General features: G+C 39.0%; 1 protein-coding gene across 4 annotated transcripts in view; it reads left to right on the top strand.

Moving 5' to 3' along the window:
* The window catches only part of svep1 (sushi, von Willebrand factor type A, EGF and pentraxin domain containing 1), a 93,927-nt gene that overhangs the window by 20,478 nt on the left and 47,621 nt on the right, over nt 1-25,828 (top strand). For 2 of the 4 annotated variants that reach the window (XM_053499722.1, XM_053499737.1), the window contains exons 3-5: nt 938-1,114; nt 19,166-19,324; nt 19,605-19,784. In XM_053499722.1, coding sequence (XP_053355697.1) covers nt 938-1,114; nt 19,166-19,324; nt 19,605-19,784 — 516 coding nt within the window. The remainder of the gene's footprint in view (nt 1-937; nt 1,115-19,165; nt 19,325-19,604; nt 19,785-25,828) is intronic. The other 2 variants (XM_053499730.1, XM_053499745.1) reach the window with 1 other exon arrangement.

The raw sequence follows: 25,828 nt of genomic DNA, 5'->3' as shown, positions 1-25,828 counted from the left end.
TATATATATATATATATATATTTTTTTTTTTTTTTTTTTTTTTTTTTTTTTTTTTTGCATAAAGGAATGTAGCTGTAAGTGTGCCATTCCACAATATTTACCTAAAACCTTACTTGGATAAGGTGCATGGAACAAAATTACATTCCTATAAAATGATGTCATCAATGTCTGCTTTACTGTTGATGGTTTATGTTCCTCCTCAAAAAAACTCCAAGTTCTTGTTACTAATAGTAACCCCAATATAATCCAAAACCTGCTGGAATAAATCATAATGTGCGTGTTTCTCCATGTGGAGAACCCTCCCAGTTTAGTCTACAAGGCCCAATAACCAAGTAAACATGTTCTATCTACTAACGCATTAAATCCATCATCCAACTACAGCCTACCTTGCAGGAGAGATCATAAAGAGAAAGAAAGGATTTGTGTGAATAAGTGATTTTCAGGAGGGAAGATAAGAGGCTGGCCTGTGGCATGGCAAGTTATTCTCCCGATGTGATCTTCTGTCTTCAGCACTGTACAGCTGCTGCCAGCAGCTTGGCTCAAGCATGTGTGCTAACATCTGGAGTCCAATCCACTTTTGTTTGCTCTGCATATAAAGAGACAAAGATGCTTCTGCCAGCAGTTTGGACTTCACACACACAGACACACACACACGCGCACACACCCACATACACACAGACACACACGCGCACACACACACACACACATACATACACACACACACACACACACACAATTCTGAGAGTCCTCAACGCCAAAATGTTCTTGTCTTCTGCCAGTACAAAATTAAGTGTTCTCATGTTCACACTGTCCTTTCATTTGTTAACCATTTCTCTCTCTCTCTCTCTCTCTCTCTCTCTCTCTCTCTCTCTCTCTCTCTCTCACATGCGCACACACACACACACACACACACACACACACACACACACACACACAGACTTGCCTTCAGGTGGTTACATCCAGGATGACATGTCCTATTGCTCGTCTCTATGTGTGGATGGGAGGAACTGCTGTGACATGATGGCCAGCTGTAAATGTGGCACACACACTGGCCAGTATGACTGTGTGTGTGAAAAAGGACACTATGGCAAGGGACTGCAACTCGAATGTACAGGTGCGTCCACAGCACACCACCAAATACATTAAATACGCACACAGTTGTGTGTGATGTCTAACTTTAAGAGTGGGACATGAGAAGTGATACATAAATAAGTATATGGGGAAGTGTGTTAAAATGATGTAGAATTGAAAGTGGAATAGCATTGGCAAAGTCTTTCTCAAAAGTCATTCCTTTGCTGTGTTGTATTTGTGCTTTGGGTTGTTATTGTTGTTAGGGAAGGTTAATTCTTCCTCATTTTCAGCTGTCTAAAAGAAGCATTTCTGTGGTATTAGGGGCTATCAATATTGCCCTCTAACTTGAATAAGGTTCACGCTAAAAAGAAGATGCCCTTGCTCCAATGCTGCTACCACCATTCTTTATCATGTGTGTTCTTTGAGCTGTCTTGCAAAATTATGCCCAACAAGTTCTTTTTTGATCTTATCAGACACAATTTGATGATATATTTTACTTTTACTCCACTACATCAAAACCAAATATTTGTACTTTCTACTTCACTGCATTTACTACTGCATAGAGGTGTGTTAAATAACTACAGTGGTCTGTATTGTTTAAAGTGACACATTGGAACCTGAGTACTTTTGTATTTTTACTCTAACAGAAATGTAAATGGAGGACTTCTACTTCTACTTGAGTAGCTTTTGTCTTATTTGAAGTATCTCTAGACTCATTTTAGGTTAAACCTGAATAGGGTAAAAGAAAAAAAAAGGTATTTAAACATTATTTAACTACAGTAACAAATTAAATTTACCTTGTAAATACTGTTTTCAACTCCAACTATCCAACAACAGAAGGTGTGCTGTGGTATCTGGCTCCAAGGTGTAAGCAGCAGATCCTTTAAGTCATTATAAGTCATTAAGAAGGTGGAGCATTCCTCGGTCAGACTTGTTAATCCAGCACATCCCACAGGTGCTGAATCAGATGAAGATCTGGACCATTTGGAGGCCAAGTCAACACTTAGAACCTTTTGTTATGTTCCCTAAACTATTCCTAAAAGATTTTGCAGGGTGCATTATTCTGCTGAAAAAGGCCAGTGGCATTAGGGAACAATTTTTGGTATTGAATGAATGAATGCCAGAACACAGGATTTTTTTTTTTTTTTTGCAAAAAAACTGAGCATCAAACTATAAGAAGGCACTGTGTAGCAGTGTAGCCTTAAGGAAACAACTTATCAGTGAAGCTAACTAGAAACAAAAGACTTCAATTAGCAAGAGAATAAAGAACGGAAAAGGCAGTCCAATTCATTATTATTATTATTATAATGATTAATTATTATTATTATTATTATTATTATTATTATTATAATGATTAATTATTATTATTATTATTATTATTATTATTATGTTAGCCCACCTAAGAGACTTCTCTGTGTTTCTCTGTTAAAACTACGTACTGACTCACTATTCCACTGTAAGTTCCCCCAATATATGAGAAACAAGATCCAGTGTTTGAGCTTCTGGTGGTTTTGGAGAATGTTGGCTGCCGCTAGAGAAAACATACAAGATATTTAGGTGATAACCACATATTAAGCTATATTATTTTCAAGCTAGTGGTGAGTGGTTAGCTAGTGCTCTTACCACCCATGCGCTGGTTTTGGAATTAAACAAAGTTACCATAACCATCAGGGTATTAAAGTGCGATTAAATGGCGTCCAGGCGATGACACACCCTGTAACAAGGCCGTCTATGTGTTTAATTTATAATAGAATGATTTAATGGTGATGTAATGCAAAAAAAAAAAAAAAAAACGGTGTGTGTGCTTTTAATATGGTGGACACTGGAAAAGTGCTATGGAGATCGTAGTGTTGTGTAGTCTCTGACAGCTTTAAGCAGGTTATATATCTAGTTTGCTTATTTAGCAGTTGTACATGGTCTAGTGTTTTACACTCTACTTCACAAGTAAAAATGTAAATAGCTTAGCTGGTTCTGGGTAAGGATTTTCACAACATCATAAAAAAACACTAGTCATAGATCTAGATCAAGCCCTCGGTAGGCTGTAAACCCGATCCAAGGAAAATAACTGTCCTGACTGAGAGCTTGATCTGCGTTTTATACCTTCCTGTGTTGTGTGCCGGCCATTCTTATTAGTGCTACACAGTGTGTGTTTCACCCTGGAGAGTGAAAAATAATAGTAATGATAAAAAACAGACTTGAGCCACAACCACTGGTTTTATTGAAGGTAATTTTCCAAACAAGGAAAGGTCTTCAGATTGTTGTATGCCACACAGACTGCGGACATGAAATCTGCTTAAGTAATGGAGGTAGCTTCCCAGGTGTGTCTTTTTTCCTCTTACAGAATTTAATAGCTTGGCAGCAATTTGGTAACACCGTGTAACACGGGAAGTAGATCCGACGGAGTCAGTAACCCAAGCTCTCAGGTTGTATGTCTGGGCTTTTTTTTTTATTATTCTTTTATTCTTGATGGATATACAACTAAGGGAAAATAAGCTACAATTCCTATCAGGTTTTGCTGTAATTATATGCTGTTATGCTGTGACCCATGTTGTAACTATCACACAAGCTCGTCATTCTGAAATGTACTTCCTGCTAAACTACAGACATCAGCCAAGCTGCCATGTGTTTTTACTACACACATATGCATACAGTAAATACAAATATAATGAGTAAGAATTGCAAAGAAACACATACACAGCAGGATATATCATAAATAGAAACACAAATTAATTAAGTATAAGAGAGACCAATGAAATGACAGGGACACCAAAACCAACACAAAGGCACAATAAACAAAAGGAAGCTCTAACCCAAATTGCACATTGAGAGTCAAACATATTAAAAACATACTGCTGCAGGCGTTCTATGCAGACAGGATAAGCTATATAGCTAGACAGATGTCATCTTGGGACTTCATATATATTTTTAAATCCCTTAGCCTGTGTTAATGCACTTATCTAGCTAATGTAACTGGCTATAAATCATTGCATTATGTCAGCTACTATCTTTCAGCCAGTTTTTGGGCAACTTTTCATGACAGCACATTAGAGCTCAAATACCTTATGAATTTATGATCTGTCCAGCAATCCTCCCTATTTTTGAAAGGTTACTTCCACTGTAAGGGTATTCCATTAGTTTTCAGTGCCCATGTCCATATTTACTCCTGCTTTATGTCCTGAGAGTCACAATGTCCCTGACACCCTGCTGCATTAATAACTGCCAGCTGTGATACAACATAGGAAAACAAGTGTATTCCTCCTATTCCTATTCTTCCTCTAATTCTATTCTTCTTTTTCTGTCTGTTTTTATCATAAGAGATTATGAAAGTCCTGTTTATAAAAGGGGTGAAGAAAAGGAATTAAGCACTGTTATCTCAGTCATTCATTAATTTACCGGAAGGGAAGTGTTTAATCTGAACAACATTCCTACTTTATCTACTGCCGAGTAGTTCATCACCTCTCACTGTGACACGTGGCATATGTCGTACGATCGACAGGTTACTGTGTCGTGGTCAGAGGTCAGGGAGGGGCTGCTGCTTCATTTCCTCAAAGGATAGCCTGTAAATATTTACTCTCAACCAAATGATCCCAGGCACCCATAAATCCAGCCAGAGCAGAGGAAGGACAGAGAGGGGAATATAGGAGGAATTTGGGGAATGTTTAGCAGAGACAGAAATGTTGCAAGCAAGTTGGGTCTTTTGCAACACCACCAACCTTCCTGCTCTCCCCACTGTTTCTTACTCCTGTAAAGGAGAAATGAAATTACTTTCCCTCTACAGGACATACAACACAAAAAGCGTTATTCCACAGAAACTCTTTAGGTACCCAGCAAACCTCGTAGCAATTCAGAAGCTTTGTCAGTAACTCAAAGACTAGAGAAACGTTTTACATGGCATGAGATTACAGTAAGTACATCTCAACAAACCAAGAGATCATGCTCTTGGACCATCACGGATTGTTTAAACCTTAACTTTACAAACAGAAACAGCCCAATTAGTGCTGCTGTTGACCTTCTGTAGGATGTTCCTGCATGGATACCCTATAATTTGTTCTTACCAATAAAATCCTGCGTACTGTAACGATTTATAATCACACAATGGTTAATCAGTCTGTTGTCATGCAGTGGACAATGGGTTTGATTTTGCGTCTGGTTCCTCTCAGGGTTTCTTCCTCTTGACGTATCAGGGAACTCTGTAAAGCTAATTTAATATCTGCAAAACTCATTTGATAAGTCATTTGTTAAATACAGTTTTTAGAGCATTGTGAAAATGCACATCACAAAATTGTTCTAAAATGAGCAAATTCTTGGTAAAGATAGTTATGGTATTTGTTAGTTCTGAGCTCTTATTAATCTCAACAAGCTATTGGCACCTCAGGCACACTTACTTCTAAATACAGCAATTCTTAGTGTAAATCTTGCAACCTAGTAAACACTGAGCTCTCATGAGTGTTTTGAACAGCTGATATGCTAAAGCTTTTGTGTCTTACACTTGTTGAATATTGCCAGTAATTGATACAGCAGCAGGGTTACCACCAGTGTTGATCCCATCTCTAAGGCATTACATAATACGTAATACCCGCTTATATCATCTTTCCCGCATTTAGGAGTTTCTCCTCATCTCTCCTGTGTCAAATAAAAGAACACAGTGAATGTCTTTCCATACTCGAATTTTAGGGAAACCCAAAGCATTTTCCCCTCCTCCTCTAACTTTCCTTAATCTAATATATCTTTTTCTTTCTTTTTTATTTAGTGAAACACTTCAAGATGCTCAGGCCATAGATTATGCTCATAGTCATAGTCTTTCATAGTCATATATATTACAGTGAAGACGTGTGCAGTGTTTTTGGCATGGATATAAGTGCCTGAGAGGATCCAGTTTGGGCCTCCGGATCTGGAGTCCAATCTGGAATAGTATTTGAGAGCTTTATCCCCCAATCACCGCATACTTAACAATGTCTAAAAGTAATCAGCTTGTCTGAAAGGCATCCTGCTCTCAAAACCTGTTTTTTACATGATAACTCACATAAGATTTCATTTCATGGATGAAAAGTGTTAGCAATTGTTTAAACAACATGAAACAAGCTCATTCTGTTTATTCTGTGATTTAAACTAAATAATCTCCATGTATTCGAAACATCCACAGTCTGATATGAATAATGGATAAATGATTAAATAATAAACATGATCTTTTACCCACATAATCTGTTTTTCTATGCTATATTATGACAGGATTGGCTTCAGTTATATTAATCTTTGAGAAAATGATGATCCAGGCCAAGCAGCAAGAAAATGGCATGGAAAAGACTCCCTGAGATTAAACAAGGAAAAAACCTTGAGAAGAACCAGACTTAAAAGGGAATCCATCCTCGTTTGGATGATACAGGCTAGTACAACCATAAATGAAACCCCTCTATAACTGCTATATAGTCAAATTCACATTTGAAATCCACTTTATTGAGTTTACCAACTATCCACTGATAAATAAATGAGAAATTTCATTCATTCATCTCGTTATTATCTAGACGCATTTTTCTCACACATACACAATTTATTATTATTATTTTATTATATATATATATATTTTTTTTTTTATTAATTTATTTATTTATTTTAATGAATTTCTTTCATCTTTGTGAAGCTGCTTTGAGACAATGACCATTGTTAAAAGAGCTATATAAATAAAATTGAATTGAATTGAATTGAATAAATAAATGGGTATAAAATTGTTCATGGCACTTTTCCGTCCCAAAACTATCAATGCAATTAAAGTCATCACAGCAAAACTTTTTTTTTTCTTTTTTAAACATGGTCCAAAGCCATCTTCATGGTTCCTAAATGGCAGTGTTTTAAACAGTCTCATTTATCCTATAGTTAAACGATCCTTAGTAGCATATTTCACATGTAAACGTTTTCGTAGAGGTCAGGATAACTTTTAAAAGGTCAGGAACACTGGTATCTCAGAAGTGGCATGTGTAACTTGACAGAGGGCAAGAGAGAGAGAGAGAGCAAGAGAGATTAAGTATGTTGACTGTCGCATAAGGTTAATATAGTTAACAAGTACAGCAAGAAAAATGCAGTGCCAAAACAGACATGAAGGTGCCCAGGCACATAAAGTGACTAGCCACTCCACCATCAACAAAAATAAGAAAAAAAGCAACAATGCTGTGTGAAAGGAGTAAAAAGAGACAGCATGCCAGATTACTAAAACAGTTAGTTCCTGTGAGCCCTCCAGATCTAATGCTTTAAAACTATATTTAGACTAGATTAAAGAAATAACTTTTTTTAAGTCATTATGATCATCTTTGTGATCATTATATAATTTCATGTGATATTATATTTCTTTTATATTTCTTACCCTAGGAATACTTCTTATGAAAAAAAGGATATTTTAGTAGTATTATCTACACGAGCTTCAAATGAGAGACTGAAATCAATAATCATATAACGGTCTTTTACCACTGAATATGACAGATATTCACATATTTAATACTTGCCATGGTCATAGCAATTTGCATAAACCTTTGCTGTCTCCAAAATTAAATGACTTTTAGGCTGCATTGAATCCCATTGTAGACATCCTGGATTTTATATGTTTATATGGAAAGTTAAACACAGCTTTTATCATGAGAAAAATTCTTATCTTGCAGAATATTAAAGAAAGTTGTAATTGTTTATTTACACATGGAAACCTTTAGGTTAAAATGTTTAATCCATATTGTACTTTAAAGATTAAGAAACCTTTAGGCAAAATGTTAAATCCATAGTGTACTATAAGGATTAATTATCCAAGGGACTCTGTACGCAGTGTTGTGGCCTTGTTGCTCATGCATGCAGTCTGTGATAAACACCAAAGGCAATCAGCTGCACAAACAGCACCAAATGTGTTTTTCTTGTGGATAATTCATGCCTTCAGGCTACTGAGAGAAATGTCCATTAAGCACTAGTTTTTTACACTAAAACCTTTTTCCTTTTCCTCTGCTATGAGTCATGTATAGTTGCCCTCGTACGTGAGGTTTCCCGACCGGACATCACGTTAAATTTTTTTATTGCTGTTTGGCTCATGCACACCAGATGCCTCGAGTTCTCCAGAGACCTGCACAGGGCCAGAGTCAAGGCTTCAATTCATACTTTAATCGGAGCGGATCAAACTGAAGATTTAACAGTACTTTCGCTGTTGTTTGCACAGGAGTAGAGCCAGATGGAGTTCAGTAATGGGGCCCCCTGAGGATGTTTGGCACACGTTGTTGTTTAATGTTGATTTCGAGGTTCGGATCTATTTTAGCACTATATTGTAATAATTGTTGTCCTTGGAAGCCAAGCCCAGATTAGATCACAGGCAAGGCCTCCTCTGCATGACTGTTTTACTTAGTTTTCTCTCAGACATATGCACTGTGAATTCCACAGCTTGCCACAGAGTTGTAAAGTGTGTTAATTAATGGCTACAGAATAAAGGAGCAAGAGTTTAAAACTGTGTAATCTTGTAAAGTGACTTTGGGTAATAAATAGCTGCGTGTGTGTGAGTGGGGGACTATAATTGACACAGTGGCTCAGTGTGTATATGCTTGTATCACTATACAAGCTGCTATAATCTGGCACATATGAGTGGAGATCAGCAGGTGGATGAAACAAATGAAAACAAGTGAAAACAGTACTTCAAAAGCTCTTTCACATATTCTTTAATTTTTCTCTCTGTCAACCACTGCCACAGAATATATTGCATTCAATTCAATTTTATTGTATTTGTACTGTATAGCATTTCTAATAATGGTCACTGTCATAAAACAGCTTTAAAAGAAAATTATAGAAATGTGTATGAAACATGTGAGGAAATATGCATAAATCAAAATGATCAGATTGTCCCTGATGAGCATACCGAGGTGACGGTGGCAAGAAAAACCTTCCTGAGATAGCAATAGGAAGAAACATTGGGAGGAACCAGATTCAACAGGGAACCCATCTTCATTGGTGATAACAGATTGCTGGAATTGTTTTGCAGTCATACTGTGTGTTAGGCAGCTGAAAGTTTAATATAACGGATACTGTGTTTAAGGTAATATAGGGTCCAGTTTGTTATTGGAGGCTCAGGACTGGAAATTTAAGTTCTGAACTATTGCGCGACAGCAGTCACAAGTCCTCAAAGAGCAACTGTCTGTATTATCCGAGGCCAGGACTGTCTTCATGGTAAAGTGAAACCTTCTGCAGTCACCACACGCTTCCCAGGACACGCACAAGGATGAGTCAGACAGGTCCAGAGGGCATGAGGGGTCTGGATCACCGGCAGCTCAGGAGCAGAATGTAGCTCGACAGAGAGACAGGGAGAAGAGAAGAGAAGAGAAGAGAAAAGGAGAGAAAAGAGGTAGTAGTTAGGTATTGTCAAAGTCACAAAATGTATGTGGTAAATGTATATTTGCAAGCAGGGATTCTGGTGGAACTAACTATGACAGTATAACTAACTGACCAATGTGAGTGTCTGTTTAGACATACCTTGCATTCCTTGCTAAATGCCCAGTTAGCTGTTCTGTGATTTTCCTTTGAATTTGGTATATGTGTGACTTGTTCCCTGTTAAATATTATCCTAATGTAAAGATTTTAAAATACTGTAAGGTACTGTAACCAGTGTGCAGTCGTAACATATTTCACCTGTCTAATATTGGTTTGGTTCCCCTCATGCCACTAAAACAGGAGCATTATCTTGCTGAAAGTGGTCACTGTCATTTGGGAATAACATAGTCATGGCTGTACTTGGTCCCCAACAATGTTTAGGTAGGTGGTAAATGTCAAAGTTACATTTACATAAATGGTGGGACCCAAGGTTTCCGAGCAGAGCACTGCCCAAAGCATCACACTGTCTCTGCCAGCTTCCCTTCTTCCTATAGTGCATCATGGTGCCATCCTTCCCTAGGTAAATGACACACAGACCTGCCCGTTCAGATTATGTAAAAGAAAATCTGATGCATAAGACCAGGCAAACTTCTTCCATGGGCCAGTTTTAATGTTCACATGCCCATTTTAGGCACTTTTGCCATTGAACAGGTGTTAGCATGGGCACTCGGACTGATCTGCAGCTATCCAGCTTCAAATGCAACAAATTCTAATGCATTGTGTGTTATGACTCATTTTTATCATAGCTAGCATCGACGTCTTTAAATATATGTGTAATAGTAGCTCTTCTGTGGGATCAGACCAAACACTTTTGGTAGATACAGTGTACCCGGAAAGTATTCACAGCGCATCACTTTTTCCACATTTTGTTATGTCACAGCCTTATTCTAAAATAGGTTAAATATTTTTTTTTTCAAAATTCTACACACAACACCTCAAAATTGAGCTCAGGCGCATCCTGTTTCCCCTGATCATCCTTGAGATGTTTCTGCAGCTTAATTGGAGTCCACCTGTGGTAAATTTAGTTGATTGGACATGATTTGGAAAGGCACACACCTGTCTATATAAGGTCCCACAGTTGACAGTTTATGTCAGAGCACAAACCAAGCAAGAAGTCAAAGGAATTGTCTGTAGACCTCCGAGACAGGATTGTCTCGAGGCACAAATCTGGGGAAGGTTACAGAAAAAAGAATTTCTAAACCACCAGGACTTCCTAGAGCTGGCCGGCCATCTAAACTGAGCGATTGGGGGAGAAGGGCCTTAGTCAGGAAGGTGACCAAGAACCGGAATACTTTCTGGATGCACTGTACCAACTATTGTATACTGGGAGCACCCCACAAGACCTATCATTTTGGAGATGCTCTGATGCTGTCATTTAGACATCACAGTTTGAACCATGTCAAGGTTTCTCAAATGACTGCCCATCTTTTCCATCAACTTCACAAACTCATTATTCACCTCCCTATTTCTTTACCAACCCTACAGAAGCTTCATGACTCAGTGTCAGACTCATAAAGCGGTGATTTACAGTATGTGTGCCATGTAAGGCCGCTTTTCCACAGACTCTTGTTAAACATGCTCTAATTCTTTCACCAAAGATGACACAAGGGTCATGGTGGACGAGGGCACGAGAGCAGAATAGCAGCACAACTTGCCTTTTTTTTCTTTTCTACACATACATAAACTTTTATATATGCTTTTGTTCCTTTACTGCACTTTCACTTAAACCCTCATAGGCTTTATTATACTAAGTGTGCCTTTTAAGTTTATAGCCTTTGCTTTGCTATTTTATAGGATACTCATAAAGGTTCTCTCCCATTTTTGCACTTTTTTTTGTCCCTGCATTCCATTTGTCTGTCTTTCTCTTTAACTTAATGTCTCTGTCTGTCTAACATCTTCATTCCTTTATACAAAAGATGTGCTGCAGTGTGGAGGGGTAGCATGATGGTGTAATGGTTAGTACTGTGGCCTTGACCCTACAGGGTTGAGGGTTTGATTCCTGCCTTGAGTCTCTGTACATGGGTTTGTATGTTCTCCCCTGTCAGCACCCTAAGTACCCTGGATGAGGCTCAAGACCTCTTGTAACTGTCTACAAGATAAGTGGTAGAGTATGACTGATCTAATTTTAGGTTTTTCCTGAACATTGTTGTACAAAATTGTAATAAAATGTGATTTGTCCCAGAATTTTAAAAACTATGAGCATAATAAAACACCTGGAGGAGAGTTGAAACTGAGCTGAGAGCTGAGACAGAAAAGGGTACAATGGTTGCCTAATATGGCTTATAGTTGGAAATATATCTGCTGTCTGTGAGTGGTCAGTAATGTCCAACCAACCAAATCATAAACTGCAATGAGTCTTTCCATGGGTAATAAAATATGGGGATGTGTGATACACTAAATCAAGGTTTCATAAAATGAGAGAGTTGTACTGTATGCCTCTACAATATACCACCATAAGCAAGCATTAACCGAAAGGGCGCATTTATTAGTCTCCAGTACATCAGAAAGGGGTTAAAGGCTTGTACAATGATCACAATGCATGATGGGTGCAGCACTTCATGCGTTTCCCTTCTTACCCTGACGTGTCCTTTGTTCCGTAATAGGGTCAAACTGGACTCATCAGTCCATTTCCATTTCTTCAAAGTCCAGGCTTTCTGCTCCCTATCACACTGAAACTTTTTTTAAAAAAATTAGCTTCACTTACAAGTGGTCCTGTGAGTTCCTGTCAAACTGTGTGGGAATTATTTTACTTTTACTAATATAGCTTTTCTTCTTTTCCACTTTTCTAAGCATTTCTATTGTTGATATATTCAGTGCAACTTTATCAAGTGTTTAAGTAATCTCCATCTAAATATATTCCACAAAACGGATGGTTTAGCACTGGTCATCCAGGTTTTAATAATGCAATTCTAGTATTTTCAGCATTCTCCCTAGTTGTTTTCATTGCATGATTCTGGCCAATAGGTTTACAGTTTTGACATCAACTAACCTAACCCTAACCCTGGTAACTAAAACAATTTATCACTACAGTAATTATCCAACTAATGTAAGTATGAACTAAGTATTTAAATTCAGCACTGCTTTAAGTGATGAATATGTTGAATTGCATATTTTGGAAAAACATTGTCATGTCTCTCTTTCTCTTCCTTCCTGCATTGTATATTTTTATTCCTGTCAACTGCTTCAATGTGTCAGTGAATGGTGATGGAGCGAGAGTCTGCCTTCCCTGTTTTTAGAGCCTCTAACCCCTCACCTCCCAGTCTCACTCAACTCTGTGTCTCATAGACTCTTATTATCCACAACAAATAGGGATCACATATCCTGAACCTTTAAACCTGTTGCCTTTACTCTCTCTCTCTCTCTCTCTCTCTCTCTCACCATATATAGGATGCATATAAAGACATATTTAATAATAACTTTATGAAACTCTAAAACTGTGCTGTTATTAATTTTGGGGGGATTGCATCACAATTTGTAACAAAGGTTTTGTATATTATGTGTTACCAATACTGTTGTGTTAATAAAACAAAAATTATTGTGTTGGTCATGTAGTGTTTACCACTATCGCATTGCACCTCCAGGGTCCGGGTTTGATTCCCGGCCAGGCTTGATTTCTGTCTCTGTGTGCATGGAGTTTGCATGGTCTTCCTGTGCTTGGTAGGTTTCCTCCAGGTACTCCGATTTCCTCTCCACAGTCCAAAGATATGCTAATTAGGCTAATTGGTGTTCCCAAATTGCCCGTAGTGTGTGTGTGTGTGTGCCCTGCAATGGATTGGGACCCTGTCCAGGGTGAACCCCACCTTGTGCAGGTACAAGTCTCCTGGGATAGGCTCCAGGCCCCCCACGACCCTGAAAACAAGTTGAAATCCGGTGAGTGAGTAAACCCCTACAACAGCTTTGGTAAGACTTTCTGTGCCTCAGTTGGTGTTGTGTATGTGTTATATTTTATCATTAAATGTTTTTGAAAGTGTCTAAATGGAGGAAATATCGTTTTATAGCTGTTATATAATGATTCCTTCCCCTGTATAGCTGGTCTGTCCTTATCCTGAATCAGATCCTCTGGTTCCAGCTTTACATTTGCAGGTTGTTACTGTTCATTCATTTACATTGACAGGTGTCGAAGTGTGCCTCGGTCATGTGTTAAACGCACTCCAGACGCATTCACTGTAGTCCTGACTGTTACATAGCAAGACATGCTGGCTTTTGTCATTGTGGTAAACGGGTCTTTCTTTTTTTCTATCCTCGCTTTTATACCCTTACTTAAATCTTGTGTTTTATCTGGCTCAGTGTGTGAATGCATCTACTTTATGGGCTAGTTCAGACAATTTAGTTCATACAAAGGCCCAAAGAAGGTGTAATAAGGCACTTTAACTACAGATGCATGAATGTGGAGAGACACAGCAGCGCCATGGCTTTATTGCACTGACTTCTCCACCGACTCTGCAATGGAAAGAACAATTATCATTTTTATTTGATGGACTAATGTGTCACTTGCCATGTAGTTTCCATCCAAGAAATTAGTCTCAACCAGTGTTGTAGTCTTTTGACACCAAAGTCTTTCTGATATTGTTGTTGTTATTGTTGTTGTTTTAGTGGTTCAATTAGTGGATAAGTTTATGTGGTCACTGTTTTTGTTCTGGTTACGTTTATTACCAGCATGCATCGTGCAAAGCTGCATTAAGTGTACATATGCTAACGTTCTTTGCAGAAAGTGTGACATAGCGTGATGTTTATTTCTTCTTCCAGCATAAATGAGAGGATGTGGAGGAGTGTCGAGAATTTCTGAGTGGCCAAGTGCTGTGGTTAAACTCTCTATTTAGCCTTCATGCACAGTCTGATGCTCTCAGTGTAGTTTAAGTCACATATTGTTCTTCGTGCTCCAGATGGTTTTTCATACGTCCACATGTACAAGTACTTTTCAACAACATGTCAGCATGGCATTTGAGAAAATGAGCTATTGCAAAAGGTTGGCCAGCTAAACAACATGATGGAAAACTTTTTACATTTATGATGGCACTGGAAGCCAACAGTGGTCCTCAACATTCATCCTGGAGGATCCACCCCGCCCCCACTCTCACATACCCCCCCACTCCTACCTGCACATTCTAGTGTTTTCCCTGCTCATCCGCCTCAATTCAGAAAAGGATCATTATTTAACTCCGATGTTCTGGGAGCTGAGAAAACATTTAAATGTGCATGCCAGGGTTTCCTTGGCACCATGGCTGAGAACCACTACATTGCAAAATCATTATGCTTCATTTATTTGGACCTTTAAAAGTGTGGAATATCAGATGATTGACTGACACACAGGCAGCTGATCATTCCAGTCACATTAAGCAGATTAATACTGGTCCAGTGGATCTGTAAATAATGTATTGGGGTTATTTTACATATGCAGTGTTTATTCTGTTTAAATAGAACTGTGTTGTGGTGTGCACAAGTTGGACAGTCAGATGAAGTTGATCTCGGTCCAGTTCTAAGCACACGCTAGAGTGATGGTAGTGAAAAGATTATTTGACTCTGAATCGACCCAGCTGCTTTTTTGTAAATGTAAGCTGCTAAACTGAGAAATGCAAACTAAGCTGGAGGGGACATCTGCAGAAAAGCAAATCATCAAACTGACAAACAAACAAAGAAAATAAACACTGCATGCGATAAACAACATATTTGAAACTAATTATCGAATAATTCATCATTCACTTCCACTCATAGGCGATATAATTATATTGATTTCATGGGCAGAAACTTTTTAAAGTATGAGTCAGCATTTTTTTTTTTTTCATAAAAATAGAACGTTCAGCCACCCATTACTTTTTACAGATTTTTCTTTCAAAGAGCCAGACATTCTTGTATTTTTGTGGTTTTGAGGAATAGTTCTCCAGGCTTCCTGAAGAACTTTTTGGCTCTCATTTTTTGGCAATTTTTTGGCTCTCATTTTCAGTCCAGTCTCTGTACCTGACCCGTTTTAGAGAAATGTTTTTGTTTCTGAAGCCACAAAGTGACCTATGAATCATTCGAGCATAGAAAACATCTAACTTAAGGCATGAATCAGTGAGAAACAGGAGCCGATGATGCCAGTGATTAGTATACTGGTAATGCTAAATGATGAGTGGTTGGACCAGATGAGAGGGGAAATGAGGTTGCTGCCAAGATTGTTAAATAAACAATGCATTTTTGACACTGTACCTTAAAGCATTTTGTTTCCATTTTTTAAATTTAATCTACATTATTAAATTCAATATAAAGAAATGAGGGAGGGAGGGGCAATGGTGGCTCAGTGGTGACTTTCTCGCATGGCATGCAGGAGGTCTTGGTTCGATTCCCAGCCAATGCCCAAAGCTCAGCCATTGGAGTTGGTCCCAAGCTCAAATAAAATGGGAGGGTTACATCAGGAACAACATCAGGAATAAAACCTTAGCGCTTGATGGGAACAGTTGAAAGAACAATGACTACAAATAAGAAATGAGGGGTGCTCAAGACTTTTGCACAGTACTGTTTATATATTTTGTAATTGCATCCCACATTCATCTTTATCCACTTTTGGTCTGTTGTTTCAAAGATTGTGTAATCCTAGTCAATTACTGTACAAATGTCAGTCCAACTAGAATCAGATAGCTACTCTTTTAAACTAGCGATCAGTGGCCCTAGCTCTAATACATGAATATGTTTTTTGAGGACATATTTTTCAAAGGGATTTTTGAAGGCTGCTTTGATTTTGATTTTGTAATTTATTGAAAACACTTTTACACAGATAAAGTTGGATAGTTTCTGTTCTGTTGTACAATTGCAGTAATTCATCTGTTTACAAGAACATATACTTTGAAAGCTGCCACGAGTTAAATAGTTTATTTTTAAAGCACTACAGAGCACATAGAACAGGAAATGTGATTTCATACTGATTCATTCCCTTTTGGTTGAATGGCACGTAACACTGACACTGTGTGAGCAACAGAATAACATGGCATAAGGATAAGAAACAGGCCTGTGATTATGCAGGTGTCAGCAGCAGGGTTAATGTGTGAAGCTGTGTTTCTGGATCCAATTTGCTTGCTTCCTTCACTTTTAACTCCTCTCACCGTGGGTTCCGGCTGCATTTGCAGAAGTCCAGGGTCTCTTGTGATTAGCCCTGTCTGGCCTGTACGTCTGTCTGTGAGCAGAGGCGGTGAAAATTATTCCTGACTAAATGGGAAAACAAGAACCAGCAAGAGGAGCACATCATTCTGCTGTGGTATGCATGTAGATCATTGAAAATGTGTCGAATAGAAGATTTTCATGCCAATGAAGCCTGACAATATGTAGGAAGCATATACTCAAATTAAGATCGTTTTTTTTTTTTTTATTGCCAAGGAACTGCACGGTCTCTCAGGTGTTTGACATACTTGGGGCCTGTTATCTCACTTTTTTTCCCTCTTTTCTCTTTGTTCCTTATGAGGGCTGTAAATTGGGAATGTGCTGCCACTGGTCAGCACTGTGCTCTCTGTTTCTTTACCAGTTATGGGTTTCCGGGAGGAAAACAGGGATTGAAGCACATTACCACAAGGTTATGTGAGACACAACTGCTGTGCAGTGATTCAGATCGTAATTAGCACTAGTGCTATTCTTAAAGACTCATCTGGGACCTGGTTCCTGTGTCATTACTGCAAATAAATCTGGCCAGGAGTTCCTGCCTCCACTTAAGCGAGCCTAAATGCTGAAGGAGAAAGAAATATTGCATTAGCGATTTTTTTAAAGGCTTTTTCTGATGTTTTTCTGCCACTGCGCACTGTAGATTTACAGAGTCAGAGCTCTCATATATTTACCCCAAGCATTATTAATGCAAATAATACTGTTTTTGCTTGATGGGCTTTCTGGAATTTGCCACTGTAATTGGTGTGGATGTATGGAGTAAATCTATGCATCCTAAACCTTTGCTTACTCGCACACTCTTCTCACAGGCACATCCGTTAAGTTATTACAAGGAGACATTTATTCTTGTTTCATTTTCTTCCCGAGTACTTTTCTGTTGCTTTTTTTTTAATATGGTAATTTATCATCCTCCTTCCTGTGGTTTATTCTTTCATATCTATGTTCCCGTCCCACCCTGCTTCCATATGTCTCTTTTTTTTCGCTTGCATACACACACTTTTTTCATTATCTGTCCCTTGCTTTGGCAGTATATCTGTCTGTATTTCTGTCACTCTCACACTTTTCTCCCATATGTCTCAGTCTTTCTCATGTAGAACACACGATTGCTGTATTAGTGTCCTTTTCATGGTGTCTCTCTTTGTCTCTTTCCATTTCCCTTTGGACATTTGTCTTTCTCTCTTTTTTTTTGTGTCTCCCTTCCGGTGTAAGCGCTCTCTGGTCCTCATGGTGTATCCACTGCTTACCACTAGCCTTTAAAGCATTTAAAACTGTCCCGCCATTGAAACGCAACCCTGTTTCCCATGTTTCCCCCGTTTCCTCTACAGGATTCTAGAACAAAAGAAAAAGACAGAAACATTAAAAGTGTGTGATACAAATAAATTCAGAAAAGATGATTAGTCACCTTTATATTAGCGTGATAATACTTTCTAAACTGATAAAATCTATACTAGTTAGTACTATATTAGTGGTGTTTGGATTGCTGCCATTTGGTGTAGAAAAAGAATTAAAAAGAAGAGTTGACGTGGAAATGTAAAACTGAAATTTAGAATTTTATCACAGAGCTCATGTGGTGATTTCCTTTTTTTTTCTCCACACTCATTGTGTGAACCAAAGCTTTCTGCACTTTGACTATAACACAAAGTTTAATCTTTTCCATTTGTACTTTCAAAACATGCCGTTGATTTGATTGTGTTTTGTTTAGCAGATGTGAACAGTTTTACAAAGACAAAACTGAATTCTTGGTCATTTATCCATGTAAATAAACAAAGATCCAGTCAATGCACGGATCTGAAGCCATTCAGTCACAATTTAGCTGTGGTTACCAGAATTTCACTTATTAAAGCAAATCTATTGCAGCACTTACAAATTCTGTCACCGCATGCTGTTACATAAAACTATATTTAGTTGGCAAAGTAAGTAAAAAAAAAATATTTTAATATTTATGTATACATTTTTTTACATTTATTTGGCTTGGCCTCACATACATAAATAAAGTTTGTAATTTACACAATTAAATGTAATTAGTTTATATTCATATAAACATAAGTTATATCATTATTTACCTTTTTTATTATTCTGCCCTTCATATAATATTTTGTTGTATGAATAATTGATTTCAGTGTAGACCATCATCTGAGAAAAAAATTCAGGAATTATTTTTAAAAAAAATACACTGACTCAGATTTTTCCCTTTGGTGTTAAACATAATGCACTTATTACAATGTTAATTATTATACTGTATAAAAAGACTAATGCAATGAAAGAAAGAAAACCCGGCATGTATATACATAAATAAGTGTAGTCTATTGCTAATGTATTGGTGCATTAATAACCCTACATGATTAAACACTTCACTTTTAAATTAATTATATAACTTCCACATGAATTATTTGCCAGCTTCTGATTCTGCACATACATTTTAAACTGGTCATGTTTCTACATTTGTCAGTGATGTCAGAACTTGCATTTATGACATAACTCACAAAAGTCTGATACTGTTTACTGACTACTTCCGTATGCTTAATAAAAAAAAAATGACCCATGACCCTATATTTTCTCTCTCTATCTTTTTTTTTCCTCTGTGTAGCATGCCCACCAGGGACATACAAGCCCGAGGCAGTACCAGGGGGTGTGGGTACATGTTTGTCATGTCCAGATCCTCAGCACACCTCCAGGCCTGGCAGTACTTCTGTGTCTGACTGTGTGTGTAATGAAGGCTATACACTGCACAATGACACTTGCCAAGGTACTGTACACAGCCTGTGACAATGATGATGATGATGATGATGATGATGATGATGATGATTTAACATATATATTAATGACTGTAAATGATAATACTTTATTAAGAAAAATATATTTTAAATGTATTAAGTTGTATTTCCTGCACCCACTTCCAATACATGCATCAAGCTATTATGAACTGCACTTAATTTATGAAGCTCACGTCATCAATATTTTCACGATTAATGATTGTTTGTGTTAAATGACTATTCATGTCTTGATTCGTCTTTTTCTCTCTCTAGTGGTCATGTGCGCGATTCTTCCTCCTCCCGAGAATGGCTTTTTCATCCAGAACATGTGTAATAACCAGTATAATTCAGCATGTGGTGTGCGTTGTCTACCAGGCTTTGAGCTGCAAGGGAGCAGTATCAGATTGTGTCAAGCAGATGGCACCTGGTCTGGAGATCCACCTATCTGTGCAGGTGAGGCTGAAGACCCAAATACACACCTCTTTTAATAGTACTGTAAATTTACTGAATGGATAGGTTCCAAATATAATCAGATATATTCTCAAGCTACAAAAATCAACCATAAAATTTAAATCTCTCACAAGTGATGTAAATAGCAGTCTCATTAAATCTCATTAATTAAGGTGTGTGATATATTAGGTGGCAGTTCTCAAAGTGTCAAATTTTGAAGGCTAGAGGACTGGATCAGAGCATCTCTGAAAAGGCAGTGGTGTCAGGAAGGACAACAAGTGTACCAGTGACAGTGCCATCAGTGCAGAAGGCTCATTTATGTTCATAAAGAGTGAAGGCTATTTTGTAGATCTTACATTTAGGCATTTGGCAGACGCTCTTATCCAGAGCCACTTACATTTTTTTATCTCATTACACATCTGAGCAGTTGAGGGCTAAGGGCCTTGCCCAAGGGCCCAGCAGTGGCAACTTGGTGGTTGTCGGGTTTGGTGGTTGTTTCACTTTTCTGTGAGAACTGCCTCATAATGCAGGTTAACTGTTGATGGAGTATGGGCTGAACATTTCCTTCCCAAGTTGGTAACTGTATGATAGGTAAGAGCATGCAGATAAAGCAAAAGTAACCTGCAAACTAATAATGTCCTGAGAGCGAAATTTAGGCTGAAGCTCCGCCCAGCTCCTGGATTATACAGGCTATGTCTGACTTTGGATATGCACATGGACATGAACAAAATAACAAAATAGTTTAAGTCAAAATTTTAAATGTATTATTAAGTTTAACAAATAATGTTTTTTTTTTGTGGACTAACTGCTTGTTAATCAGCGAGCATATTTCCATATTTTTCTAATTATTAGTCTATTATAATTATTTTAAGTCCAACAACATATTGCTTTAATGTTTTTTTCTTGTACAACTAGGAGCTGTAAAGCCCTGTAGCTCCCATATGTTTTACATAAAAAAATCTGAACTGCTCGTTAATCAGTGAGATGCAGTTTTGCATATTTTTCTAATTGTTATTCTATTAGTATTTTAAGTTCAACAACATATTGCTTTAATGTTTTATTCTTGTTCAACTAGAAGCTGTAAGGCCCTGTAGCTCCCATATGTTTTATTGAATAAAGGAAGTCCATGACTTCTGTGTGTGTGTGTGTGTGTGTGTGTGTGTGTGTGTGTGTGTGTGTGTGTGTGTGTGTGTGTTTGTCCATTGAACCTCCATAGTCTGCTTATTGTTTTCTTTTGAAAAGTTACACACACACACACACACAACAGCACTAAAATGCTTTTAATTAACACCATCTTCTCAGTACCATAAAGTCCTTGTGAGTAATAGATAAAGTAAAATTTTCGGAAGGAAACAGGAAAATGGAATGAAAGCAGACTATTGATTCATTTATTCATTTTCAGTAACCACTTTTTTCTGGTCACGGTCATGGAGGATCTGGGGACTATCCTGAGAACACTAAGCTTAAGGGCAGGAATACATGCTGGATGAGATGCCAGTTCTTTAAAGTTCACCATAAAAACATTCATACAGTCAAAGGCACACCGAAGAGGCAGTACAGACACAGACACATGTTTTTAAGTAGTTCGAGTGAACCAGAGAACTGGGAAGGAACCCATACAGAAGCAGAAAAAACATGTAAAAACTCCACACACAGGATTGTTGTGAGCTCAGGATTGAAAGGGAATGTTGAAGCTGTAAGGTGGTAGAAACTAAAGCAGAAGATAAGCCAGCGCATTCATAATAAATAATCTAATATTTGACCAGTGAGATTGTCTGTGTGATAAACAATATTTTGGACTTTTTCACACTTTGGTAAATTATTTACCATCAGGCACACAAAACTTTCTATAAAAACGCTTTTGTGTCTGCCATGTCTCTTTCCATCCACTATGTCTCACTGTTCAGGAGAACAATGCTCCTGTGCTTCTTCTTCTTTGTCTTTCGGCTGTTCCCTTTAGGGGTCGCCACAGCGAATCATCTGCCTCCATCTAACCCTATCCTCTGCATCCTCTTCTCTCACACCAACTAACTTCATGTCCTCTCTCACTGCATCCATAAATCTCCTCTTTGGTCTTCCTCTAGACCTCCTGCCTGGCAGTTCCAACCTCAGCATCCTTCTGCCGATATATTCACAATCTCTCCTCTAAACATGCCCAAACCACCTCAATCTGGCCTCTCTGACTTTATCTCCAAAACATCTAACGTGGGTTGTCCCTCTGATAAACTCATTCTTAATCCTATCCATCCTTGTCACTCCCAAAGAGAACCTCAACATCTTTAGCTCTGCTACCTCCAACTCTGCCTCCTGTCTTTTCTTCAGCGCCACTGTCTCTAAGCCGTAGAGCATTGCTGGTCTCACCACTGTCCTGTACACCTTTCCTTTCATTCTCGCTGATACTCTTTTATCGCACAACACACCTGACACTTTTCTCCACCCATTCCAACCTGCCTGTACCCGCCTCTTCACCTCCTTTCCACACTCTCCGTTGCTCTGGACCGTTGACCCCAAGTACTTAAAATCCTGCACCTTCTTTACCTCTGCTCCCTGTAGCCTCACCGATCCTCCTGGGTCCCTCTCATTTACACACATGTATTCCGTCTTGCTGCGGCTAACCTTCATTCCTCTGCTTTCCAGAGCATACCTCCACCTCTCCAAATTTTCCTCCACCTGTTCCTTGCTCTCGCTACAGAGCACAATGTCATCTGCAAACATCATAGTCCATGGGGACTCCTGTCTTACCTCATCTGTCATCCTGTCCATCACCAGAGCAAACAAAAAGGGGCTTAGAGCCGATCCTTGATGCAGACCCACCTCCACCTTAAACTCTTCTGTCACACCTACAGCACATCTTACCACTGTCTTACAGCTCTCATACATGTCCTGCACCACTCTAACATACTTTTCTGCCACTCCAGACTTCCTCATACAATACCACAGCTCCTCTCTTGGCACCCTGTCATACGCTTTCTCTAAATCTAAAAAGACACAATGCAACTCCCTGTTACCTTCTCTGTACTTCTCCGCCAGCATCCTCAAAGCAAATACTGCATCTGATGTACTCTTTCTAGGCATAAAACCATATTGCTGCTCACAAATGCTCACCTCTGCCCTTAACCTAGCTTCCACTACTCTTTCCCACAGCTTCATTGTCTGGCTCATTAGCTTTATACCTCTATAATTGCCACAGCTTTGCACATCTCCCTTGTTCTTAAAAATTGGCACCAATACACTTCTCCTCCATTCCTCTGGAATCCTCTCACTCTCCAAGATCTTGTTAAACAAACTTGTCAAAAACTCTACTGCCACCTCTCCTAAGCACTTCCATACCTCCACAGGTATGTCATCAGGACCAACAGCCTTTCCACTCTTCATCCTCTTCAACGCCCTTCTCACCTCACTTCTACCAATATTTGCTACTTCCTGTTCCACAACAGTCACCTCTTCTACTCTTTGTTCTCTTTCGTTTTCCTCATTCATCAACTCCTTAAAGTACTCCTTCCATCTTCCCATCACCCTCCTGGCATCTGTCAGTACATTTCCATCTCTATCTTTAATCACTCTAACCTGCTGCACATCCTTCCCATCTCTATCTCTCTGCCTTGCCAACCTGTACAGATCCCCCTCTCCCTCCTTACTGTCTAGCCTAGCATACAAGTCCTCATATGCTCTTTGTTTGGCCTTTGCCACCTCTACCTTCACCTTACTCTGCATCTCCCTATACTCCTGTCTACTCTCTTCAGTCCTCTCAGTGTCCCACTTTTTCTTAGCTAGCCTCTTTCCCTGTATACACTCCTGGACTTCCTCATTCCACCACCAAGTCTCCTTGTCCACTTTCCCCTTACCTGATGATACACCAAGTACCCTCCAACCTGTCTCCCTGATCACATTGGCTGTAGTTGTCCAGTCAACTGAAAACTCCTGACCACCCATAGCCTGTCTCAACTCCTCCCTAAAGACTTCACAACATTCTTCCTTTCTCAGCTTCCACCACTTTGTCCTCTGCTCTGCCTTTGTCCTCTTCGCCTTCCTCACCACCAGGGTTATTTTACACACGACCATTCTGTGTTGTCTGGCTACACTCTCCCCTACCAACACTTTGCAGTCACTGATCTCTTTCAGGTTACAACGTCGACACAAGATGTAGTCGACCTGAGTGCTTCTGCCTCCAGTCTTATATGTCACCCTATGTTCCTGCCTCTTCTGGAAGAAAGTATTTACCACTGCCATTTTCATCCTTTTTGCAAAGTCCACCACCATCTGTCCTTCTACATTCCTGTCCTGAAGGCCAACCCCCCCCCTTCACACTTTTATCACCTCTGTTCCCTTCCCCAACATGTCCATTGAAGTCTGCACCAATCACCACTCTTTCACCTCTGGGGATGCTCTGCATCACTTCATCTAACTCACTCCAGAATTTCTCCTTCTCCTTTAACTCACATCCTACCTGTGGGGCATAACCACTAACAACATTGAACATTATCCCTTCAATTTCCAGCTTCAGACTCATCACCCTATCTGATACTCTCTTCACCTCTAGAACATTCCTTACAAACTCCTCTTTCAGAATAACTCCTACTCCATTTCTTTTCCTATCCACACCATGGTAAAACAATTTGAACCCTGATCCTAAGCTTCTAGCCTTGCTACCTTTCCACCTGGTCTCCTGTACACACAGTATATCCACCTTTCTTCTCTGCATCATATCAACTAACTCTCTTCCCTTCCCTGTCATGGTCCCAACATTCAAAGTCCCTACTATCACTCCTAAACTCTTGCCTTTCCTCTTCTCTCTCTGCTTACGAACACGCCTTCCTCCTCTCCTTCTTCGACCAACAGTAGCCCAATTTCCACCAGAACCCTGTAGGTCAACAGCACCAGTGGCGGTCGTTGTTAACCCGGGCCACGACCGATCCGGTATGGGAATTATATTCTTGATTCGCATCATTGATTTGGCAAATGTTTTACGTCGGATGCCCTTCCTGACACAACCCTCTGCATTTATCCAGACTTGGGACTGGCACAAGAAGACACTGGATTGCACCCCCCCCGTGGTTGCATTTAGTGCTCCTGTGCTAGAACCATGAAGACATGATTTGCCAAGGTTGACATGGACAAACTCAAATAAACTGCACAAAGCCTGGGCCTTAACCTGACCTCAATCAAACTGAGCCTTTTTTCCACTATATGTCATTTTGAAATTGGGTGACTGCAGTAAGAACTTGTTCTCAGACAACAAAGCATGTCACAGACAAGAAAGATGGATGGTGTTCTAAAGTAGTTGGCATTGGGATGTCTTTGTGCTATAACTATGGTAGGTCCATGCCACATTGTAGAAGACCACGTTAAGTTCACTGTAGGGGCTTATCATGTTTACGGCACGCATGAAGCAAGTTATTAGTGCATTCAGATCATTTCCTGAGAATTTTGTATAAATACTGGATCAATTTTCTCATACAATTGGATTGTGATAAAAAGTACCACATGTGGTGCTGTATTTATACCAAACTGCCAGACAATGTAGTAAGTGCATGATAAGCACATGTTCAGATCATGGCACGATCTAATCAAACATAGTAATAAACTAGTCCGGATCACTGAACATGGCGAGCATGTGATCATGTGCATGATAAGAAAATTAGTGGCAACATGGTAGAAGCATTGAAAACTTGACTGGGATGTACCTAGGAAGTATAATGAACTTAATTGATGCACATTTTCCCATTTTGACCCTTTTCCTGCTAAGTTCCTGCCCCTGGTACAACACTATTCTCTACAGTATAAACAAATGACCGAATTTTAAGCCACAGCCATGGACTCTCACTCATTTTTTTGCTCTCACTTACTCACTTTCTGTCTTAGTTTGAACTTTCTTCTGTTCTGGCTGCTCACATCTTCTGCTCCTTATATTTATTTTTATATTGCTCTCTGTTATGCTCCATGTAAAAGTATATATTTGTTTATATACAGTATTTGACTCACACTTTTATACAAAATGACAAGCAAATGCAACAAAAGAGCAAAGCTTTTAAATGAGCTGACAGCAA

Source organism: Clarias gariepinus, chromosome 1 (assembly GCF_024256425.1).
Source record: "Clarias gariepinus isolate MV-2021 ecotype Netherlands chromosome 1, CGAR_prim_01v2, whole genome shotgun sequence".
Classification (NCBI taxonomy): domain Eukaryota; kingdom Metazoa; phylum Chordata; class Actinopteri; order Siluriformes; family Clariidae; genus Clarias; species Clarias gariepinus.
Note: the sequence above shows the minus strand (reverse complement) of the source record. Positions and strands in the feature narration are given on the sequence as shown.